The 25,530-nt window shown below is 39.7% G+C and overlaps 1 protein-coding gene across 1 annotated transcript; it reads right to left on the minus strand.

Moving 5' to 3' along the window:
* Positions 1 to 1,189: 1,189 nt before the first annotated feature.
* LOC127583772 (zinc finger and BTB domain-containing protein 44-like) lies at positions 1,190 to 24,568 on the minus strand. Its single transcript, XM_052040103.1, is given in 7 exon segments — positions 1,190 to 4,963; positions 10,120 to 10,420; positions 14,921 to 15,084; positions 16,933 to 17,017; positions 20,383 to 20,551; positions 20,553 to 21,427; positions 24,436 to 24,568. Coding segments are annotated over 6 exon segments (1,869 nt in total). The 5' UTR covers positions 21,396 to 21,427; positions 24,436 to 24,568; the 3' UTR covers positions 1,190 to 4,656.
* Positions 24,569 to 25,530: the final 962 nt, after the last annotated feature.

Raw genomic sequence — 25,530 nt, forward strand, 5'->3', positions numbered from 1 at the left:
CTGGATCAACGCTCCAGGATGTCCTCCAAGTGCTGCTGTTATGTTTTTCCAGATCAGTAGTCCAGCTCTCCCGCTATTGCATCTGAACTGGTGTAAACCCAGTGAATTAAAATGAAGTTTGAAAAAAAATTGTGGGGACAGAGGTTTAAAATGAACTTGATCAAAAATATTGTTAAATTGTAAATTGAACTACAGATTTTAAAAAATCCTTTAAAGCCCAATGTATTATACTGAAAGCCATTATGATGAAGTTTAGGACTTCTCAAATCTAAAATGCCCTCCTCTTCAAGACTGCTTTCAAAAAACTTGATTTGGTTAATAACCAGATAAAAGCTTAAAATTTAATAGTCTCTTTTGCACAGTGTGGTTTGTCAGACATTCAGCAACAGCCACTGAAGAGCTGATGTTATTAAGACTATCTCAGGATTACACAAATATGAATAAGGAATCCAGAATGGTATTCAATAAATTACAATGTAATACACTTGAAAAAGTCAAAAGTACATCATGGAAACATTCCTTAGACACTTGCAAGCTAATGTATTTGGAGGATCTAGTTTTTAAAAAAATCAAATAGTTTCAAAGTGAATGCAATGGAAAAAAATAACATTGGTAAATGAACAGGCTATTGTAGCGACTCACTGTCCGAGCAAGCGAACCGGCTCGGCGGTCGGGTCACGCGTCGTCGGAGCAGCGAGGCCCAAGATGGCGTTAGGCCTTCGTCTTCCCCGAGCGACAGTGAGAACCCACGTGCGGGAAAGGTTTGATGACGTAGCGTGTACATCATTGCTGTTTTAAGTGGGCGAGAACAGTCTCTCTTAAAAGGCCCGCGCAAGGCGGGAAAATAAACCAGTCTTGTTCTGAAACCCTTCGACTAGTGTCTTGTTTTCACATCGCGGTAGCAGCCGCTACACTATATTACAATTACCCAAAAATCAAACACGATCATAAAAATGTAGCAGGCACCAAAAGCAAGTGTACATTGGGCACAAAATGTAGTAATTTCAAGGTGTCACATCTCATGGTCAGATATGAAAAAATTAATGACAATGACACATTTCTTTGTAATTACACGTTCAATTCGAAGGAAGTCAAAGCAGCAAACTTGATCAGTTTTTTTTTAAAGAAAGACTGCATTGTGGAAAGATGATGTTATTTCTATAAAAGCATACACACCACAATATGCAGTATATAATGGTAAAGAGCTTTATTTATAATTTCCACACAGATTATCAACTGCAGTATTATTTTATCAAACTTTATACAATGCTACTTGCCTCTTGTGACCATCATGAGCATGAAAATAGAATATGTGAACTTTTCCCTATTTATATACAGACAGACACACGCACACACACACACACACACGGAGATAGACAGACTGACAGACAGACAAACTCCACAACAGGATAAACAAAGTAAACCACAGCCAGGATTTTGCAATGTATTTTGCATTTTGCTCTGTTTTACAATACCCTCCTGTTATGGGGTCATGCTGGTGAAAAACAAGGATTACAAACCAAAAAAAAAATTCCAATTTACTGGCAATCATACTATCAAAAATTCCATCCGAAATCTTTTGCTCAACAGATTAGCAATATTTCCAAGTCATCAGACTATACAGTATTTACAAGCAGGTGACCGCAACAGGGACACTGAAGGCTCAGCTTTATTAATGTCCTTGAAATAGATAACGGCAGTGATGGGAATACAAATTTAAGATCACCAAAATGTAGAGTGTCAAAGTGCTGCACTTCCAAAGAATGCAAAGTAATATAAACACAATTAAAAGATGCACATTTTTGAATACAGGACAAAGGAACTACGTCAGCATTTAGTACTACCGATACACATATAATGGTTAACTTCAACCATGCCCACATAAACATACAGGACAATTACTGTAGCATCATTGAATGTACCAACAATTCTCTTTTAAGTTTTGAATAGTGGCCAACATTTACAGTTGATTTAACCATTCACCCACACTGGTAGAATAAAACCTTTATAATAATGGAAAACAATTATAAACCATTAATAAATGTAACAAGATATAGCAACTTAGTTTAACAACTATCTACTGTTGCTAGTATGTTCCTGCTTAGGCATCTGGTTCCCTTAAGTCTACATGAAGTGCTTTAGGATGTTTCTTTGTAAGTAGATGCAATTTGTTTTCCTTTAACTACTGTATGAAACTATATCACAGCTAGGAAAAGGTTTACCAATTACATTGCTTCTGCAATGTACAGAGGTTGACCAATTGGCATAATGGACAAGATTATCCTGCTGCCTACCAGCAGTAAGCCTCTGCCAGAATTGCAAGAAAGATATTGGAAGTCAGAATTAAAAAGCCTCTATACAGAGAGTAATAATTGGTATTTTGAAATTTAAATAAAACTAAACTGTACTGCTACAATGCTGGCTACCCAGATTTTATAACTGAAACCCATTGCTGTGCATGACCCACCTCTTTTATTAGATACGTCTATTTTGTTTCACATTTCCATACAAACAAACTCAATGAGTTGAATGGTCTCCTCCTATTTCAGCTCTCTGAATATTCCCACCAGTCACATCCTCAACTTGATTTGTTGTTCATCTAATAAGTGTTGATTCACATAACAAGGAGGCCTAAATGAATTCAAGGTAGTGAGCACTATTAGAAATTGTATAAAAACCGTTCAATTTTAATATCTTAATCAAGAAATAATCAAAAATTTGGGGGATGGTGGACTGTCATTTAAAGAACGTTAATGTATTCGATACTTTAACTGACCGTGTGTATACAAAATCTTTCTACCAAAAATTGGATTAACTATTCACCTTTAACATCAGGTGTTGAAACACTGAACTCAACGCATGGATCGGAGTTGCACTGTGGCCAACTCCCAAAATTAATACGTGAACAGAGGCTTTTCTGTCTACACTTCCAGCATACTTTAACCTTTTATTGCAGTACAGGATATTCTGGCCGCTACCCAGGCAGGTATTTTCCAGTATTGCTGGTCAGGACAATGTATACCGAAATGCATTTATTTGAATAAGCCCAAACCATCAATGTTATCTGTGCTTTATTCCCAGGAGTGCTACTTTCTAAATATTCTGAATACCAAGACTACAGAAGTTACTAAAAATAAAAAATTAAAACACACATGCCTTAATCAATCACAGCATGCCTTCAGATTGTCAAAATATTACATGACCCTATGCACATGTTAACAAAAGGATCAACAATTTTAATTAATACCTTTAGAAAGGTGAACACTTCACAAAACAGCAAATTTTGTAGATTGTTTAAAAAAAAACTTAACAGCTGTAGAAATCTAAGTCTGAACATTTAAGCTTAAAACGAGTTATCTGTTAGCACAAAAAACTTGTTTTAGAAAAGTTTGCAATAAACTACTGATTGAACAACAGCCAAGGCAAACAAGCTCCCTGAAAATACTCTTCACTAACGTGCCACCAACTGTGGTGTCAATGTCAACGCACATCCACAAGTTACAAGAGACTAAAAAGTAGCTAAACATATCTGAAGGAGATATGCATTCACTTTTACTTCAGATTAATAGTAAAATATTTACTGGAAAAATGTCCAGATATTTCCAGTTTTAAATCACGTCAATGTAAGAAGGTCACACTTTGGTGGCAACAGCCCAGAGCCAAATATTTAATGGCTCTGAAACCAACTCCTGACTGACCCCTCAAGGTTCACTGCATCACTTCTAGCCCAGTTGGCCAAGAAACTAATTACACATTAGTTTTACACTCAACAGGCATTAATTATCTCACTGTCCAATGCTGAATGTAGTTCTGCTTTCCTGAACTGGAAAAAGCAGCGACTGGAACTTAAAACTTTTCCCACCAGGAATGCAAGAGTCAAATGGCTTTCAGGAAGCCGGATGCCCGACTACAAATAACTCATGGCTTTTGACTCTTCCCTTCCCCTGTCTGTGTTACTAGGTGACCAAAAATCATCTGACTTTAGAAGGAAACATGGTATAATTTGGAGTGCATGAAAAGATATCCAGACTAATATTTCTATTTACAATGCCAACTTTGAATTCTTATTGATAAAAAGATTTTTATTATTGTACAAAGTTACTTTTTTTGCTGAAAACAAAATCCCATAATCTGGTGAAGATTTTGAAATTTCCTACCCTGTGAACATAATTTAGTTGTAAGAGAATATTCAATTTGTCTGTCATAAGATTATTTCCGTCAGAGAACATTTAAACATTTGATATATTTTTTCAGTGACTTAATGAGATTGTTATCCATCAATGCAGCATTTTAAACTTTGATTCTAAAATATGTTCCCGGATGCCAATGTGACAAGGCATCCAGTATTGGCAGCTTTATTAAAGTATAAAGTAAAACATTGTTGGAGGATACAGTTCTCTAGATACTGTTCAAAAGTTGTACCACAGCTTCTTCCAAAGTCCTTGACTGCTGTGTGAATTAAGAAATGTGTGGTTTAATGTGCTTGTAATTAACTGAAGGCCCACAGACTTGTCCAAAACCTTTGATAAACAAATAATGTAATGTTGACCTATTTTAAATAAACGTTCAGAGTCTGGAAGAAAAGCTCCAAGAATCATTTGACCCAGGTCCAGGCACTTTCTCCAAAAGAACGGAAGTTTAACTACCAGGGCTAATTTAGCTATAGAGGATATGAGGTCCTTCCTCTGGAGAACCCCTCTTATGCAGATCTTCTCTTACACCAAGGATTCCATTTACGTCTGAGCCATTTGTCTTCTGCTCTTCTATTATTTCATCATCCTTGTTCATGAGACCAGCCAAGTGCCCAAGGGGGAACGCGCTGTCACAGTTCTGTGTAGAGGATACCTGTGAAATGACTGGCATTTGCACCGCTGAGTTGTTATCAAAACCATTGTCTCCAATGTCATAATGAGCAAGGGCTTCCTCTTGCTCCTGTTTCAGGTAGTCTGGCACTATGAAGTCACTGGAAAACAATCAATTATAACATTTTAGCCTGTGTTCCAAAAGTTTCTCTAAATAGCCAAAACACAAACTATTGCAAGTAAAGATAAACTTGAAATGAGAATTGATTTTTGAAATAAACTTCTTTCTCGATAGTATCAGTGAATTAATATTTAATAAACACTAAAATATGAATGTGTAAACAGCAAAGTTTTATATTCCTATCTTAGAATGCCTAGATACATGATTGCTAATTTTTCAATAAAAACATTTTCTGATTTTTGTCTTTTAACTACCAATAATTTAGTCCTTGGAAACTTTCATTCTTCATAAATAACATGTTTTAATGAACTCAAATTGAAAATCCAAATTTGTGGACAGGTACTGTAGTGTAACGATTAGGTTATTGGACTAATAGCCTAGTGAACCCAAGTTTCAGGCATATTTAAAACAAGTTAAACCTACCCAACTAGAATAATAGGCTGGATTATAAAGCTAATGTTTTTGCCAATTCAATTTGCACTTTGCTTTTAAATGTGCAATCGGGACAAGAAAATCCCCTGGGATTTTAACGTTGATTAAACTGATGCTGGAATTCTCCATTGCCCAGGAATGAATTAAAAGAAAAACAATAAAGAAAATAACTATGGAACATTCCAAGAATTTACCCAATTTTTAAGACGCCTTGTTTAACTCTACTTATTCCTTCCCCTAGCTCAAGAGTTAAGGATTGCCATTCACAGAGCACATAGCAGAAATCCAAACTGAGACCTTTTCCAAACAAAAAAGATTATGGTTGGTTCTAATCTCCTGATGTGTAGCTTGATAAAATTGTGAATACCGAGTAATATAGAAAAGTGGAACGAGCTGAACTCCGGGTGCCATTACAATTTCTAAATGGATTTGAAATTGGTTTCACTGGAGGCAGTGTTACTTAGGCTGTCAAGATCTACGTTTTCAGGGGGCCTATTTAAACCTAAACTTAACAAGTATATTTTACCCCACTGAAATATTCTATAGCATGCTACTTACACCAAGATTAAAAAAAACAGAAACAGGTTCACACTTAAGATGGTGATATATATTCAACTGTTAAAAGTCAAACAGAAAATGACTTCTGCAGTACTATCTACTTTATTGGTCTTTTTATTTAAGGGGACATGTTAATGTGCTAGAAGCAGTTCAGAGGTGGTTTCCTAGACTAATATCTGGAATGTGCAGGTTGCCTTATGAGGAAAGGTTGTACAAGCTAGGCTGTATCTGCTGGAGTTTAGAAGAAGACTGAGAGAGCCCTTGAGTGATGCACACAAGATCCTGAGGAGTCTTGACAAAGTGGATGTGGAGAGGATGTTTCATCCTGTGAGAGAACCTAGAACTAAGTGTCACTATTGAATAAGGAATCCCCTAGTTACGATAGAGACAAAGCAAAATGTTTTCCTCAGAGGGTCATGAGTCTTTGGTACTATCTTCCTCAAAAAGCCAGTGTAAGCAGAGGCCTTGAATCTTTTTAAAGAAGAAATGAAAAGATAAGGCAGGAAGTGTAAAGTTACCAGGGGTAGGCCAGAATGCAGAGCTGAGATTGTAATCAGATCAGCCATAATCTTGAGGGGTCAAGTGGCTACTGTTCCTAACTTGTATGTGCATATGACCCGATAAAAAGAAATAGGAGAATGCTTTTCTTAAGAGAACAGACTAGCTTCCCCTCCAAAGCTTTTCCTTCCCACAACCAAACTCACGCCCTTTTCTCATCCACCACTCTATGCCTATCCTGCTTTAATTTTAAAATGTTCTCTACCCGCCCCCTCTCCTCATTTTCAGCATTCTTCCACTTCTGGCCTCCTCCACACCCTCAATTTAAATTGTCTCATTATGAGTGGCCATGCCTACAGCTAGCAAGACTTCTAAATTCTGGTAGTCCATACCCAACAGTCTCTTCCATTAAGTAAAACCATCTGCCCTGATCTCCTTACAATTTTTTTTACATAACTCTCTCATCAGGGGTGCCATGCATAAATAAATCGCAGTTGTTACTGGAACAAACAGTACTAAAAGTTTTTAAATTTTAAAGATGATTTTAAAAGGTGGGTCATATTAACAAAACTCAACACTAACTGAAAACACCTGAAACAAAATCATAGTGCCATCTACCACATCAAACTTGGGCCAGATCCTTACTAGGTCTACCTAATTAATCCCAATCCCCTACTTTTTCCCCCGTACCCTTGATTTCCATCTTCAAGTATCTATCCAATTCTCATTTTACAGTTTCCATTAAATCTGCTTCTGCCCTTTCATGCAGTATATTCCAGATCACAACTGTGCTATATAGAAATATTTCTTCCACAGGATTCTGCGTTAAATTTCATCTATTCACGTCCAAATGAAGTCCCAAGTTCTCCTCACTGTTTATTATACTACATTGAACTTGAAACCCATGGAGGTCATTAAGAGACATCAGGAACAATTATATAATCCAACCAAGAAAAGGATTCTCAATTCTAAATTTAAAGCATCTTGGATATTCAATATTTCTCTCCCACTTAAAACTGACAATGGAAACTAGAGAAAAATATAAAAGCTCCATCTCAAAATAAGGCATTCTATTTAAAGTGTTAACTTTTCCAATTTACTAATGATTTGCTGCTTATAACTGTGAAATGGCTGGGAATGTGTGTTTATAATACTTATTCAAACCATTAAAAATCTAATTAAATCATTGATTGATAAACAAAAAAATACAGTTTTCTGGTTAATGTTAAAAAGGGATTTCTTCTAATGAGGTACAACTTTATGCCATGTCAAAATCTGTGTCTGGATCTTCACCAATGATGTGCTTCCTATTCAGAGTCAAGAAATACTTGGAGAGCAGACCTCCAGAAGCTATTGACAAAAGTTCCACACAAAATTAAGCCGAATCTGGAATTACTGCCCACGTCTCCTCACGCCTTTAGTTAGCAGATCTCAATGTTACGTTTGTTCATCAAAGCGCAGTGGACTCCAGCACTGTGCCTCGAGTGACAACAGGCGCTCTTATCAATGCCCCTGGAAGCATTGACAGCAAAGGTCCATTCCCAGCTCTGTTTGTTGTAAAATCTGGGGACTCATTTACTTTTCTTTAAATATTTGACATTCAGTGACTTCAAAAAAACTTAAAAATAGGGAATTTCAAACAAACAAACTGAAATACAAATAGTTTAAGACTTTTGACTAAAGTAAGATAATTTTTTAAAAATGCCTTCGCTTTATACATCTGCACCTTTATAATCCTCGCAGAAACCAACAGGGTTGCAAATCCTGCACTCAGCAAGGTAAAGTACTACTTTACCGTGGAGTTACTACATCCGTGGAGTTTTCTCCACGGATGCTGCCTGGCCTGCTGAGTTCCTCCAGCATTATCTTGTTTTTTCATCTAGATTCCAGCATCTGCAGTCCTTTGTTTTTCTAAAGTACTACTGTTTGACTCAAAATGAACTCAGCAGTGGAGCAGACTGACAGATTTGGTCCTCTGACTCTGTCAGTAAGCATTTGACAATACATATGCATATGTCCTGGAGCTCTTTCTGGAACCACTGGCAGTTACCACAAGGTCAGGACCTACTAGTTAAGCTCAAAACAGTGTGGACTGAAGGTGAACCTTGAGCATGAAGAAATAAATACATTTGGCAGATAGGTAGGAAACAAATTGACATGTCAGAGGTTAGGAAAACATGGTTGATGTGGAATATAATTGGTATGTCACAGGGAGCATTGGTGGGACACCAATAACTTTTATTAATGACTTGGATTAAGAAAAATCAGCAAACTAGAACAGAAATTTCTTAGTTAGTAACTGAAATTTACTGCAGTCAAGTGTGAAGTGAAGTGCATAGGAAGAGAAGTAAATGGTAATATGTTTAATCAATGGAATCAAAATTAGCCAAAGGTGAATTTTAAGGAAATGAATGCTTAGAATACCCAATATGATAGATTTGGAATGGTGAGAGAGCAGTGATTACGTTATCAGATGGGTAATCCAGAGACCAGAGTTCAAATTGCTCCTCAGCAGTTGTGGAATTTAAAATGAGTTAATAATTTGAAAATCATCAACTAGTCTTTGTAAGGATGATCATGCAAAATACAGGACCATCATAAAAACCCATCTGGTTCACTAATATGCTTCAGGTGAGGAAATCTGCCATTTATTACCCATTCTGGCCTCTGTGCAACTCCAGACCCAACCATACGGTGAACTCCTGGATGTTCTCCGAAGTTGCCTAGCAAGCCACACAGTTGTACCATTACCATCACCACCTTCTCAAGGGCAATTATTGCTGGCCAGTAATACTAGAATTTTAAGATGCTATGGTCATAGTACTTGAGTCTTGTGTCCAATTCTTGCCACAGATACCAGGAAAAGATTTAAAGGGAGAGAACAATCCAGAAACATTAAACTTGCTCTTAACATCAAAAGATACTTGGGCTCTTCATCCTTGAAGTGATTTCAGAGCTAAACATATGGAAATGACAAATCCAAAACAATAAAAAAAATCACTTAAAATTATGCCAGGTGCCCAGGATAAAATAACCACTGGTTCAAATGTATAGAGCATATTTATAAAGTCAGGACATCTCACAGGGAGAATTATTTGCAATAAACTTGCTTCCCAAATAGGATAATGGTCAGTGAAGACCTGAAAACATTTCAATAATTAAGTACTTAGGAATTGCTAAAGAGGCTTAAATCTGGTTCACCTTCCATCCTCAGAGAGGCACAATGTAATGTAATAAGAGATGTAGACTATAGAGTACAGCATTGAAACCAACCATTCCATGCAAGTCATCACACTAATGTTTAAGTACCATATGAAACTCTCTTCAAACTTCTCTTCTTCATCTTACCTAACCTCCCCTTAAATGCATCAAAGTCAAAACATCTTGAAGTAATGACTTGCAATCTCTAATCTTTAAGAAATTTAAGTTTCTTACTAGATTTATTATTGACTGTCTTAAATATTCAGTACCTAATTTTGGACCCACTCACAGATGGAAATATTTTGTCTATCCTACTAAACACATTCATAATCTCAAACCTCTAATGGTTAGTGACTTTTACCTGTTTTATCGATGCAAATTACTCTATTCAAACCAAAGCATGTGGCTTTTTAAAAAAAAAACAAATATTTAACTGTTATGCCTCACCTGCTCTGGAAATAGGAAGCTAATTCAGATGCTTCATGGTTCAGGCTCCTCAGGTGCACAATTAGGTTTCCAGAATTAGTAAACATGGCGCCGCATGTTTTGCACTCGTAGATCCTTGGCTTTCGGATGATGTGCCTTGAAACACGCATATGGTGTTTATATTCCCCAAAGGAAGTAAAGGTTGCACTGCAAATCTGGCATCGGAAACATCGCTTGCCTTCATGCTTCAGACGATGCATCTTTAAGGAGTATGCTCTTGTGAACTTTTTTCCACATCTATCGCACTGAAAGGGTTTTATACCTAAAGAAAAACCATTAATGTCCCAAAGCAGCAATATCCAATTTATAAAATATGAAACTACATTTCATTCTCAGTTCCCAGTGAGCTCAGAGCAAGAATAAAAATAATCTACAACTAAATATTAGTTAATATACAGATTATGTAAATAGTGAAATTTCTAGACTCTGGTATAAACAATCCATACAACGAACATCGAGAATGCATTAAGATACCATTATAGTCTACTACAGGTGGCAAGGAATTTCTAAATTTTTTTTCTAAGATTAGAAGATCTAGCAATTGCAGCTTTCAACACAGAGCTTGGCTCCAAATGACTTACAAGCAAACCTGCAAATAAATGATGATCCCTTTGCAAGTGCAAAGCTTGCCTGCTATTTGGGTAAATATATACTACAATCAGAATAAAACTAACTACAAATTCTACAACCCAAGAAAAGGTGCACTACAATGGTGCTACACGGGAACCTGTTTCAGTGCTATTAGTATACTGTACCTGGGGCAGGCTATAGATGAAAGCTGATGAGCATGCATAGTATATTTGGGATATTGTCCAACCTATGTGGGATACCTAATAGAATTAATGGCTGGGCAGTGGGGAGGGAAGGTTCCAGCTCCAATTGCATATGACTTTGCCCATCTTTTCCAGCCAATTCCATGCCAATACACAAATCCAACTATGTGACAGCATCTAATAAGGTCACAAGTCCCAATGCAACAAAGGCAGAAGTCACCAACCATTAGAGTGCTGGGCCAGAAGCTCTGACTGCTGCCACCATGTTCTGATTTCCATTCCTGCAGGAGCTTTGACAGTGTCATGGCTATCCAGGGATCAGTCCTCCAGCTCTAATTATTTATTAGTCAGCATTTATTGCCCATTTTGAATTGCCTTTGAATGACATAGCTTACTAGCCATTTCAGAGGGCATTTAAATGTCGATCATTTTGTTGAATCTGGAGTCACACTTAGGCTAGACCAGGCAAGAACATCAAATGTCCTCCTCTGAAGGACACTGGTGAATCAGATTGTTTTTACAACAATCCAGTGATGTTCATGGTCACCATTACTAAAACGAGCTGTTTAATCCAGGTTATTAATTGAATTTATACCCCCTGGTCGCCATGGTGGAACTTGGGTCTCAGAACTGCCACTCCCAGCTCCTGGAGTGCTAGTCTGGTAACTTGACCACTATACCAACATTTCAGTCAGCTCATGCCTGACCTTGGGGCATGTTAATGGCTCCACTGAATATGGATCTGCTGTCCTCTCTCAGAATGAGCGCATTCATACTTCCAACACTGCAACTGTAACAGTACTCCTGCTGCTGCCTGTTAGCCAACAACCCCAGATTGGTACTGCTCATGGTGCGATGTGAAGCCCAGGCAATCGAAGCCAACAGCAGGACCACTACTGCTCATCTACTTCATACAACAAAAAAAGACAACCTTGATCTTTGTGTTCACCCAAATATGTTCCAGGACTTATTTTACTTCACATTTCTTTTTGGCATAGGAAGAGGCCATTCAGACCAATTTCATTCCCCCAAGCATTTCTCTGTAACCCAATTTCTCTCACATGCCCATTAACATCCTCAGTCCTCCCACCAGGCACCTATGCCATAGTTAACTGCTACTATCAATTACCCCAATATCCAGCATGCTTTTGGGATGTGGTAGGAAACCAGAATACCAGGGCAAGCCCTCATGGTCACAGGGAGGATTGCAAACTCTACACGGACAGCACTGAAGGTCAAAATCGAACCGGGGTCACTGGAGCAGTTAGATATCTACACTACCTGCAGTGTCACTGTGCCTGACCTTCCAACACTACTTAATGCATTGAGCTCAATTCCAAATAACTGAGTCAAACCAACGAATAAATAATGATTTCTTTAAATAATTCAGGTGCATGGCTTGCTCTTACTGAGCAGGACCTTTTAGCTGTGCTTGGTGCACAATAACTACAGAGAACCCACATGATTTGACATCATGTGTATATACTACATGTTGTGTTATGCATGGGCTAGAAAATTGGATCATTTACTAAATACATTACATTATGGCAGTAGCATTTAGTAAGCTATTTTACTCCAAAATTCAATTGCCTGGCTCAAAAAAAACATCCAATATACAGATGAATTTCTAGGTCAACATTTAACGTGAACAGGAATTATAGCTGTTAGCATTTAGGATTAATTACTTTCAGAATCCAAATGGGTTTTTTAGTAAAACCAAATTTGTACACCTCTTTGTATTGCCAACTTTTCCTACCCACAAACATTAATCAAACTCCTGGCAGTAATCCAGGAAGAGCAAAATATAACAGTCCAGCTGCCATGTTTCTTCACCCAGTTTACTAAATAAATGAGATATGGATTCATCTTGTAATGGCTGGAACACATATTACACGTAACAATGTCTTTACTAAACCGCACTCATCATTTCTTTGTAAAATTCAATAACCAAAGTTAAATCCCTCTAATTTTCTTTACGTAACCCATTTCCAAGAAAAGGAGCAGGATTGCAACCAAACATTCAGCACTTGTTACACTTGGAAACAAACCACAACAAAACTCATTTATTAACAACCACTAAATTACTGGGTATATTCCCAGTTAATCAAGCCATATTTCTCGATTTATAGTTACCTTGGCATCAAAATTGGAAACAATCAACAAAATTTCATTAACTATTTGATTATGAATAAAAATATTTCTCCCACACATTTTTGCAAAAGAAAATCAGCTAGTACATTATCTCAGGAATACAAATATTACGCATGTGTTGAAAACATGACAGTTAAATAATTTTTAACCAAAATTTAGAAAATAACTGATATAACTTTTGAAGGTTATTTTATTTACTAGCAGATTAAAGTATTAACTCAGTACATATCCACTGTGCAACAAATAGATGACTTTGTTCAGTTATACAAGTTGCCCTACCCACTCATCAACAATCTTATTACTTCTGAAAAATGTCACAAGATGGCTTCAAGGATGTTCACTCCTTCCTCAGCATTTTCTGAAATGCATGATACCAGCACAGTACAATTCACAGTGTTTTTTCTCTATATTTTGCACAAATAGTTTGTTGAAAAAGTAGCGAGAATTGAAATACAACTTTCTCCAAAATGAGACCCAAGAATAGATGAAAAATAGATCGAATAAATCTCGGCAGAAAATCAAATGCTTACATCAAAATTTGAAACTATTATAAAGTCAATTATTTCTTTGGTGTAGGAACTATTCAAGTTTTGCAACAATGATTAATACAAAATCTGTTGATCGATTAGGGAATCATTTTTATCCTTGAATTGGATTTTTACCCAGGACTTGATGATTTTCATATTTTAATATTGGATGAAAGGTGTAATTCTATAATCTTTCTTATTACAGTCTTGAACTTTAACCTTCTGACTTAGAACAGTCAGTACTGACAACTGTTGATCCAGTCAATGCTTCATAGTTAACATTTACCAGTTAGTTTTCGTGCTAAACCACACTTGAGAGCAGGCCAGTTGTCTGCTCCGTCCACAACATTATTGACCTGCCCAGTAAGAATTGTCAAAATAGCTTTCTCCCTGGTGCCAGAGCTTAAATTGGGAACTTGTTAACTGAACCCTACCTTTTCTCATTAGGATGTCGATGTCCATCATATTCCAAGACAACATGGTTTTATTATCTAATTCTGTGAGTTTTGCAAGGTGATGCACTGAACTCATATACTGGAGTTAGATGTACTCGGTGAAACAATGTTCTGCCTGAAGATAACACTTGGCAAGAAATATTAAATATGAAATATTTAAAGGTGGTCACCCCGAAATCGTAGACAATGTGACATGGTACATCCAATAAACGCACAAAGTGCACCCCACCCATTTGTTTCGGTATTATCATGGTTCCAGTTAATCAAATCATAGTTCACAACCTACAAGCTGAATATAGTTTTACAAATTCAGCTATTTTATCAAAGCTATAAAAAGCAATCAACAAAATTTCATTAAATCTCTGAATTACTAATAAGATTCCCTCCAGCATCTCCTTTTGTAACAAAATCAGCTAAATACATCTCAGAAGTAATAAATTGTATGCTGGTAAGCATAACAGTTAACAATCATGAAATCTAAAAAGTGTGTTTTGCAAATGAAGGACACCACATATTGTTCTACCTATCTTGTTTCATCATGCTTATGTTCCAAAACAGACCTTCTAAACAGTGGCCATCTTTGCATCATATTTAGGATGCTCTACCTTCAGTACCAGAACCTCACGTTTCAGAAATCTTTCTGTAAAATTTTAAACCACTCTGGTCTACCTTCCACTAGCTTAAAAAAACACTTTGCCTCCAGGAGAATTTAGTCCTCAAGTCTTTTGCATATTTTGTGCATGTTTGTAAATGCTCAAAAATGGAAAATTCTAACAATTAAATAGCACAAATAAAATTATACAAGTCACAAGATCACATTTTTAAAAGCAGATAATGCTTGCACGTCAACACTTACCTGAGTGAATAAGCATGTGCTGTTTGAGGTTCTGGATGCGCGTGAACCTGGCACCACATGTTGGGCACTGGAAAGGCTTATTGGGGCCATTTGGACTGGGTCTTTCTGTGCCACTTGTGGAAGGGTTGATGTAGAGCTGGTAGGAATACTGTCCACTCTCCAATCTAGAAGATCAGAGAATGTTAATGTAAAAGTGTAACCATTCATTGAGAAGCGAACAAACCTTTGTTTTTTCAAAATACTAAACATTTAAGAGCTCACGTCTTGTAATAGTTGTGTAATGTAGCAACCATTCTGATCAAGGATCTATAACCAGAGCAATACATGGAAATTGAGTCTACTGAAAACATCATAATATATGCAAGGTCAATGATATGAAACAGTTACAGCGTTTTTTTTTCTGAAGGTGCCCAGTTGAGTATTTTCTGTTTGTATTTCAAATTTCCAGTTTTCCACAGTATTTTGCATTTGCGTTTCTATGAAAAAAGTGTTAAGACAGCATACCAAAGTGGTTATAGAATGTAGAATTCAGTATATATTGAATCATCACTGTAACCAGCTTATTCTCAATTTTTCAAAAACAGCATACATTGTCTGAGAAGAGCAACTGAATGAGGAACTAACTTTCATTGAACTGAAATCAGATGTTAATTACCATTATTCAAACTTTGCATACTTGGTACAATTACATGTGCAGTAGCCTAAAGCAACAATCAGTAAATATGTTTTCCCTATATAGTACTTATGTTAGTGACAGATCAAGTATAAAGCTGAAATCCCAAGGCCAAAACAACCAGTACTACCAAAAAGAATCAATGTGTCATCTGCATATTGCAGCTCAGCCATATCTGATGACACAGTCATTATCCTGAAATCTTAGCTCTGTTTTTCTCTCCATGGATGCTGCCTGACTTGCTTAATATTTCCAGCATTTTCTCCTTTTATTTCAGAATTGAAGCATCTACTTTGCCTTTGGGTAACATCATTAAAAGTGGCCCCTAGTTTATCTCCCTTCATACACTTCAGTTTTGCTGCCCATATCCCATCCTGTAGTAAATCTCACTTAACCCTTAGTTACTTATCTAGATTGGCACTTTGTGTAATAACAGCTCAAAATTAAAACCTCTGCCGAGTGTTTGAGCCCCCAGATGCAGGTATGCACCCACCTCCAGAAATTCTCCACCTTGACCAGAGCTTCTTGTGCATCCCTCTTCATCTATGAATAAATGTACTTGAGTTGCACTCTGGGATCCCCCTCTAAATTATATGGAGAGATTATTTCATCTCAAACCCAATCATTAATAGTATTATTAAATGTCTATCATATCATTTTTTCTCTAATTATCTGATCTCTCTAAATGGAATGAATTTAGCAATCTGCAAGCATATGCCATTCAAGAGATTCTAACACTACTGAGCAATTATCCTGCAATTTACTTAAGAAATACCTTAATTACTTAGTCACTTTACTACAGCAAGTGCACTTTGTTGTCCTATAAGGTTAAGAGCAGATTAAGCAAGCATTCCTCAAAGCAGTTTGGGAAAAGACTAGCAAGATGTACCCACAGTATTTTTCATCATGTAATACTCCTCTAGTTATACAATGCACAATGAAATATATTTTGAGCAATGCTATGCAATATCCATCAGAACCAAGTAGTATTCATTACGAATGAGAATAGTACATCACCTAATTTGTCACCTTCCTTGTTGGTTTTGGAGTTTGAGTGCATTGCACTGAACTGAACAAGGAAATGGCTTTAATTTGCCACATAAAATCTCTACAGGGGCAGTAGGTACGAGGGCAACCAGTGTCTTCTGTCTTGCACATGTTGATTTCAGTTTATAAAACATTACTGAATGACACATCATAAAACTGATTTTCAGACAGCTTTCCACGACTGCCAACTGTATTTTTTTCAGCTTTAAAAACCCTAACTGCAACTTCATCTCATCGTATTACTGTGCAGTCACCCTGACCTTATTCCTTGTATGTTATAAAGACTACCTACCTATCATCATCATCTGGGTGATTGTTGGCATTGGAAGTGCCTTGAAGTGTTGGTAGCCCTTCTGTAACTCCTTCATCTACTGAACCTGTTTAGAGTAAAAAGTAAATGACACTGAACATTTAATAGAGCAATAACTTGCAAGTGAACCGTTGTACTTGCATTCTCCACTGAAAGCAAAGATTGTTTAAACTTCAACACACTTTGTAATTGAAACTTCACACTGTGACAGTTTGATAATAATCCACTGAAACAGATTAACAAACTGCAATAAATCAACACACTTTAAGCTTAACCAATTCAAAAAGCAAATATTCACAACAAGAGTCTTGCAATGGTATTAGTGGCAATTTTGAAGCCACAGAGTGTTCATGGTGCCTTGAAGTCCACCACAATCAACAGCTGTGGAGAAATGCTGCTTCTCAACCAGAAAAGACAAACTGGATTGATGGAAATGACCATGAGATCTAGGAATTAATAGTCATGAACACAAAACATTCTTGGACTGACTTCTGAAGTTTGAGATCCACCAAAGATCTTGTGACCTTAAACACAAGTGGAACAAGCACAGGAGGTCCAGCAACAGGCTGATAACTACACACGGATTCATCAGGACTATCAATACCATCTAACATCTGAACAGCAAAGACCCACGCCATTCAGATCCAAGAAGGGAGGGAAGCTCATCAATGTCAGAGGCAGTCAGTGCCAGCTGGAAGGAACACTTCAAAGATCTCAGTTAAGAATCTACCACTGATATCTGTATCCATCATAGAGCACACGATGTGCTGCAACTTTTGCACTACACCAAATCCACCAAGGATACAAAAGGCTATCCAAGACGTAAAAGAAAGCCTCCAGAGCAGACAAAACCCCTGCTGAAGTGTTAAAACATGTCAGAGAAGTATCTCTTGCTCAAAATTCATTTCCTCATCTGAAGAGAGGTTGCTTGAGAATCTCAGAGACTTCAAGAAAGGAGAAAAGTCTGATTATAGTAATCTCCAAAAGATCTCCCTGGAGTGCTCCTCATGGAAAGTCATTGCAAGAATCCTCCTCCCAGTGGCCAAGCTGCTCCTCCCAGAGTTGTAACATGAATTCTATTCATTGATAGGTACAAGACATGATCTTCACAGCACCACAAAATCTAGGAAAAATACACGAGGGCAGCATCAACCTCTATTCACAGCTTTAATCAACTTCACAAATGCCTTTGATTCTTGTCAGAAGACAGGGGTTATGGAGAATCCTCCTCATATTTAGGTGTCCTCAGAAACTTGCTACCATCTGTTTCTGCTACACAATGGTCCACTGCTACCAATAGGTCCACTGCAGACCCAGTCCCAGTGCGAACTGGGGTGGAGCAGGGTCGTGCCATCATACGTAATGCTCATCCTTGCTGCAATATTGTACTTCATCTCCAACTTGTTTCCTGCCATTATAGGAATTATCTACAGGGCAAAATGAACTTATTCAACATCTCCCCTCTAAAACAAAGATCACACCAGCCTTAGTTGTTGATCTACAGTATGTAGATGATACAAGCATACTCACAGGTTCAAAAGCTGATATACACTAACTCTTTCACTGTGGTGTACAAAAGACTGGGCCTCATAGCAAATATCAAGAAATAAAACTCCCCTAAAGTCCCCACTGGGCAACACTGCACCCCCCCACCATCAAAATCCACAATGAGATCAAGATCCTTAAAAACTTGGATTAGTTTCTGTATCTCAGGACCACTTCTCTGGCGGACATCACTGACTAAATTCCTCACCTCCAGCGTGTCAGCACAACCTTAAGCAACTGGAGAAGACCTCAAATCTAACATAAAACACACGAGCTATCAAGCAACAGCGATCTTCACTTCTTGCGTGCTTTAGACACAACAAACAGTGGATACCACAAAGTACTGCAGATGCATTACCAATGCTGTCTCAGCAAAACCTTTGAATTCATTGACATTTGAGTTGTCAACAAATTCAGTGTGATTGGGGCTCTGATTACATGGCCCTCCCCAAATCTGACACCAAACTCCTGAAACAAACACTCAACTTTGAGCTCTGTCACAGCAAGCAACTTCCAGGAGGACAAAGAACATACTTAAAGGGTGTTCTGAAAATCTCCCTATAAAAATGCAACAACCACACTGACTCATGGGAATTCTTGGTTCACAAGTGAAGAAAATAGAGGAGCATCTGGGAGAGCACTGAACTTTCCAGTCTCCAAGATGGTAAAACATGTAGAGGCCATGCACAAACAGAAGGAATGCAGAACATTCCAAACAACATATCCACTTTCTTTGTCAAGTACGATCTGCCAATCTCGCATAGGACTCTTCAGCCACCTGAGTAAAGGTGGAAATAAGTCATCACGACCCCAAGGGACTGACTAAGATGAATAACATCTATTTTCTAGGAAAAGGATACAGGCAGGATTGAAAACATTGGAGAATAAGAAATTATAATAAGTTTACAAAGATGGCAAGAAAATATTTAATAAAAAGTGAACAATTATTATTTACCTAATAGATTGTCTTTTGTTTTGAAAAACAAATACATGATTTAAAGAAATAATGCTTGAAGACCTCCTACAGGAATTACTTCACTTCACCTTGCAGTACAGGAGACTATGAGTTGCACTTAACCAAACTACACATGCCCCGTATAGTTTGGTTAAGTTTAACCATAACTTCCTTCTCAAAAATAAAATTAAAGAATTGTCCGATAGTGAAAGAAGTGGAGAGCAATCTGTTCAACATAGAACTAACTGCTGTCTACAAAACGTTTACACAGGAAGTACCAACACTATACATCAAGGAACTTGGTGTCAATGAATCGATTACCAGCTCAACATTCAGTTATAACATTTTGGCAGCTACTTTTCAAATGTCATGTGAATAAAAAAAATGAAGTAATACTTAATTAAGCTTGCTGATTTAAAAAAAGTGTTAAAATAATTCTTAAGAATTTTTAGGTGAGAATTTGAATTAGGGCAACTCTGCTGCTACGCTGGCACTCACTGCTTAAAACATGGGCAGGATAGCCAGACTGTAACTGTGGATTGATAACCACCTGCAGCATGACCCAGTTTCTCAGAGAGCTGACAGCATTGTGATGAAAACAAAAGGCTCACTTGTCACTCTAACTGACTTGAAGGAAGACTACATTAGTTCAGCAGGGATTATTGCAAGTAAACTTCATATAATCTGAGATAAAAGAGTATCATTCAACATGCAAATTACTTTTGTTCCTTCCGAAATAACCACTGCTAAGTAATGCTAATTGACTGTTATACCATCACTGCTTTCTAAACAGCAAATAACATGTAAGTCACATGAACCAGGGCTAAAATATGACATTTAAAATGTCATGGAGATTTTGCAATGCCTTATTATAGTGGATTACTAAACCTAATACATGTGTGTAAACCTGTTTAAAGTTCAGTGGTACATACCAATAGAGGAAGATTGGGGACTAATCAATAAATCCTCCTGAGCCTGCTCACTTCCTGGTACAGTTTGATGGTCACTAAGTGAACTCTGTGAAGCACTGACAGGCTGTGATACAACTTCATGACCTTCATCATCACTCAACCTTTCAACTTTGATCCTCACATCATCTTCTATTACTGGGGGGTGATGTCGCTTTTGTACTCTCACAGGCAGTGTATTCAGGCACTCTCCCTGTAACCTCAGTGGTTATGGGCTGTTCCACAACCCGAACACTCTCTGTTGATTTTGTTTTCTCACTGAGAGTCCGACGATCAGCACCCACAGGGTGTGTCCACTGAAATGACAGCGATGAGTCCACAGATTGCTGGGCCCTATTGTCTGAGAAGGTCACCGATGGGTTCACAACTTGTGAACAGTTGGGCTGCACAGCAGATTCTGTGGGACTCTCCGGGGACATCATTATGAAGTTCTTGCGCTTTCGGCGAGATTCCCTGGGCTTACTTTTCTCAACAGAACTGCATTCTGAAGATACGGGAGATAGACTGTCATCATGGGACTGAATGATGCAAGCACTACTGTTTTCTTGAGGGAGTGCAGGAACAGGCCCTGGCGGATTACTGCTTGTATTCCACAGGATACTTGATTTCATGAACTCTGAACAGGTGTTTGCTACATGGAACATCTGCATATAGCTAGCAGCAGCCAAGACATCAATAATGTTCTCTGTATTTATGGCAAGTGTAGCTGTATATGCATACTCCAGCAATGGAGAAAATCCACTGACAGTTACATGATTCAAATCCAAAATGCACTCATCTGCATCCGATTGATTTACAAGTTTTGCCCTGAAGAATTCACTGCAAGCAGCAAGGACCACTTTGTGAGCTCTGAAGACCTTGTCCTGGACTCGAATCGTCACATCACAGAAGTGTCCTTCGTTGCGCAGTTTATTTAACTTTCCCAGAAGTTCTTGACCATGGACTGGAGAATTGTGTGTAAAAGTTTTTAGACCCATTATTTTTCCTCAGTGTTCAAAAGTTGAAGTACCTGAAGGAAAGACATTGGCATTTTATTTTGAGTTTTCAAGTTCAATACAGTCTCCAGCACATTAACTAGTCTGTCAGCCATCAAAAGAAACCTTAAATTAAAAAGTTAATGCTGGGCACATTAGTTGATATTGCACTTTACCAAGCAGCAACTTTATTACTGTATTGTATATTCATTTTTAAAAACCACCTAATTCAGCACAGTTAATCTTATAATAGCAATTTAATCTCATTAGATCAGAATACAAAGGATTAGTCTACACAGCACCAAAAGAACACAATTGGAATATGCTATTATACTTCTCGAATCATTTCCAACAAACTTTAAATCAGACTTTCAGGGTGATGAACAATTTATGTTCCCTTCACCTTTTAGCAGAAAGCTTCCACCTTTTGTACATTTCCCTTAAGCAACCATTTTAATAATACAACCAACAATAACTCAGTACCAGCTAGTATTACCTGTGCTACTTAGTAATCACACACTTACACATGCATGATTAGTTCCTAAATATTGTAGTGGTGGGGAGAATTCAGAGCCCAAGGAAGTAATAAATGCATATTGCTAATATATATTGAAAACATGAATGAAACAAATTATTTTGCATTTAACGTGAATTTTTAGTATATTCATTTTGTTTAAGAAGCAATAAGGGCCTTTTAACTGTGAAATCCAGATGGCAGTCAGTCAATTACTATCCTGATAATCCTGATATACATGACAAATACAACAGACAAGAAACTTCTGTCAACAGGCTGAGTTGTGATTGTTCATAGGTATGTCCATATCACAAATAAAAAGATTGATTTAATGGTCACCAGAAATTACACAGGTATTCAGAAACGTCTTAATGAATCAAAAACCTTCATGTTGTGTTAAATTCATATTCAATAACAATTGCTTCGTAACATTACTTTTAGAATGCAGGATCAGAAGCTCAGTGAATGTGACTTCTTTATGTTTATCTTCCAAGCTTTTGGAAGCATACTGACTTGTGCAGTTCCAAAGTAGTGGCTGTAATGTTATGAATGCACTAGGCAGCTTGGTTCAGTCACTTTATTACTTTAATAAGCAATTTTAGTTAAAACTTTTTCTTGGGAAGTATCAAAGCTTTGACTGCTTGATGGCAGTAGGTGAACCAAAGAAGCAGAAGCAGGGCATGAATGGAATGATTTAAAGTACCTGCAGCTTTGAATTCAAATATAAAGTCAACAACTTGGGTCTTCACTGAACCATTCATGCACACATTTCAATGTTTTGTGTATATGTTTACTTGCTTGGAATTTTAACAGGGTAGATTGTTTGAAAGTGGGAAATATAAGAGTCCAGGATATTTTGAGGCCATTCAAACCCTCTAGAATGTACTGACTCTTTCTAAGAGCTGTCCTACTGGCCCTCTGATCTGCCCTTTCCATCAATGGTGCAAACATTTCACCTTCACATTCCACAGCATCAGAAATGTAACAGCACAGATGACTGCGATTCGGCCCACTGAGCCCACGCCAGCTTTTTTTGTACAGCAATCCAGTTAATTCCATTCCCTAACACATTCCTTGCAACTCTGCAAATTAACTTCCCTCAGGAGCCTATCCAACTCCTCTTTGAAAGCCTTGATTGTATTTCCACACCCTTGGAGGCATTGAGCTCCAATCGTAACCACACACTGCGCGACTCTATTCACTTTGGTAACTACTGACTCTAACTAAGCAGTACGTAGCTCATAATGAGTAGAATTACCTCTATGTTCAGCTCAGTGAATCACTGGGAGCTGAACAGCAACAAACACCTATATTTTAAATAGACTGAAATGCATACCTCAGGGGGATTGCAAAGTGCTTTTTGTAGCCAATGAGGTCAGAATGCAGTCCAGTCTCTGTTGCAATGGGTTAAGGGGAGCACGGCAAGATCCCACAAGGAAGTCATGCGTTTCAGGGATGCTGAGCAGCGACCCAGGACACCAGGTGAAATTCCCTGTCTGGGTTCATCCAGTACCCCCCACCCATACCTGGGATCATTCACATGTCCCTTCTCCCCTCCTGGGATCATTCTTGTGCCCACCCCCAGGGCATCCCATGCCCACTCCCCTCCCTCGCTCACCTGGGATCATCCCGTGCCCGCACACCCCCCACCCCAGGATCAACCCGTGGCCACACCCCCCCCCCCAAAGCTCGGGATCATCCCGTGCCCACAGCCCCCCCCCCGGGATCATCCCGTGCCCACAGCCCTCCCCCGGATCATCCCGTGCCCACAGCCCCCCTCCCTCCTGGGATCATCCCGTGCCCACAGCCCCCCCCGGGATCATCCCGTGCCCACAGCCCCCCCTTCCTGGGATCAACCCGTGGCCACACACACCCCCCCCCCAAAGCTCGGGATCATCCCGTGCCCACAGCCCCCCCTCCTGGGATCATCCCGTGCCCACAGCCCCCCTCCCTCCTGGGATCATCCCGTGCCCACAGCCCCCCCCGGGATCATCCCGTGCCCACAGCCCCCCCCTTCCTGGGATCATCCCGTGCCCACAGCCCCCCCCTTCCTGGGATCATCCCGTGCCCACAGCCCCCCCCGGGATCAATCCCGTGTCCACAGCCCCCCCCCTTCCTGGGATCATCCCGTGCCCACAGCCCCCCCCTTCCTGGGATCATCCCGTGCCCACAGCCCCCCCCTTCCTGGGATCATCCCGTGTCCACGGGGGTGCTGGCCCACTGAGCCCGGGTCGGGTCGGGCCCCGCGCTCTGCCCACTGCCCAGGCTGGGCGCGGCCCGCCGCCCGGTTCTCTCTCCCATCACCAACCCGCCTCCCCCCGTGGCCCAGGCGGCGGGGCCGGGCCGGGGCCGGCGCTCGGCCGATCGCGGCCTTTTGTTGACGCGAGGCCCGGTGCGGGGCGGCGGAACCCCCGGCCGCAGGCCCGGAGCCCAGGCAGCGGGGAGGAGGCGCGGGCCGGGGCCGGGGCGGGGGCGGCGGCGGGTGGAGGGTGAGGGGAAGCCCCCGCCCCCGGCCGCACCGTCACTCACCGTGTGTGAGGGCCGCCGGTCGCCCCGCCGCTCCCGGTCCCGCCGCCGCCGCCCGCTCCGCGCTGGCGTTTGTTTTGTTCCCGGCCTGCCCCGCGCGCCTGCGGCTGTCACTCAAACCCGGGAGGGGGCGTGGCCGGCAGGTGCCCGGGCGGTGATTGACAGGCGCGCCAGGCAGCCCCGGGGACTGCATTCACCTGGCGCCCGCACCTCCCCGGCGGGTTTGCTGGCTGCTGCAAAACGTTGCAGGCGGCACCGTCCAGCAAGCTGCAGTGAGATACTGACCGGGGAATTGAGGAACTGAAAATAAATACAGAACATCCGGGAAATGAGCAGCAGGGCAGGTGGCAACTGTGCAGAGAGCAGCACGTCTCAGGTCGCCCTTTGGTCGGGATTGTATTCCTGATGTTTCAGGGGTAAATATCAGGCTGGATTTTGAGGAGGGCACTCCGAACCGAATATATTTAACGCCGGCTCAGTCTAAAATCTTACCAAATAACTGCAAGGAGGAGGTTGCCTTTGGTTGGCTGTTGGTTGCACTCAACAGTAGTAAATGCCAAGGACGGAGAACATCTTCAGCCAATACTCATGCATGCCCTTTGCTCTAGCACTGTACTGCTGCTGCAGAACAACAAATATCACGTCATTTAAGTCAGCGGTAATAATTCTGATTCACAAGACAAATATTCACTGAAATGTCCCCACAGACTTTGAGGCAAAGTCTCTGAACAGATGAAGGTGCAAGCCCTATTTCAGAGACTTTGCCTCAAAGTCTGTGGGAACATGTCCAGCATGCTTTCAGCTGACAGAAATTAGCATGCATGTGTATTAATGAGAAGCAGCCTAAGGTTTTTGAGTTCAAGTCTCTGGAGTGGGGCTTGAACCCACAATTTTTGACTTCAAGACTGAAACACTGAGCTATAACTCGACAGTACTACAGAGGGGTTTGCCACTGGGAAAGTCATCGCCAAAGTCCTTCTCAACCACTTCCTCCCAATGGCTGAAGAGATGGCCCCAAAACCACAGTGTGAATTCTGTCCATTAGAGGCACAGTAGACGGGATCTTCACTGTGTGACAACTCCAGAAGAAATGCAAGA

This window comes from Pristis pectinata, chromosome 27, assembly GCF_009764475.1.
Source record: "Pristis pectinata isolate sPriPec2 chromosome 27, sPriPec2.1.pri, whole genome shotgun sequence".
NCBI lineage: Eukaryota > Metazoa > Chordata > Chondrichthyes > Rhinopristiformes > Pristidae > Pristis > Pristis pectinata.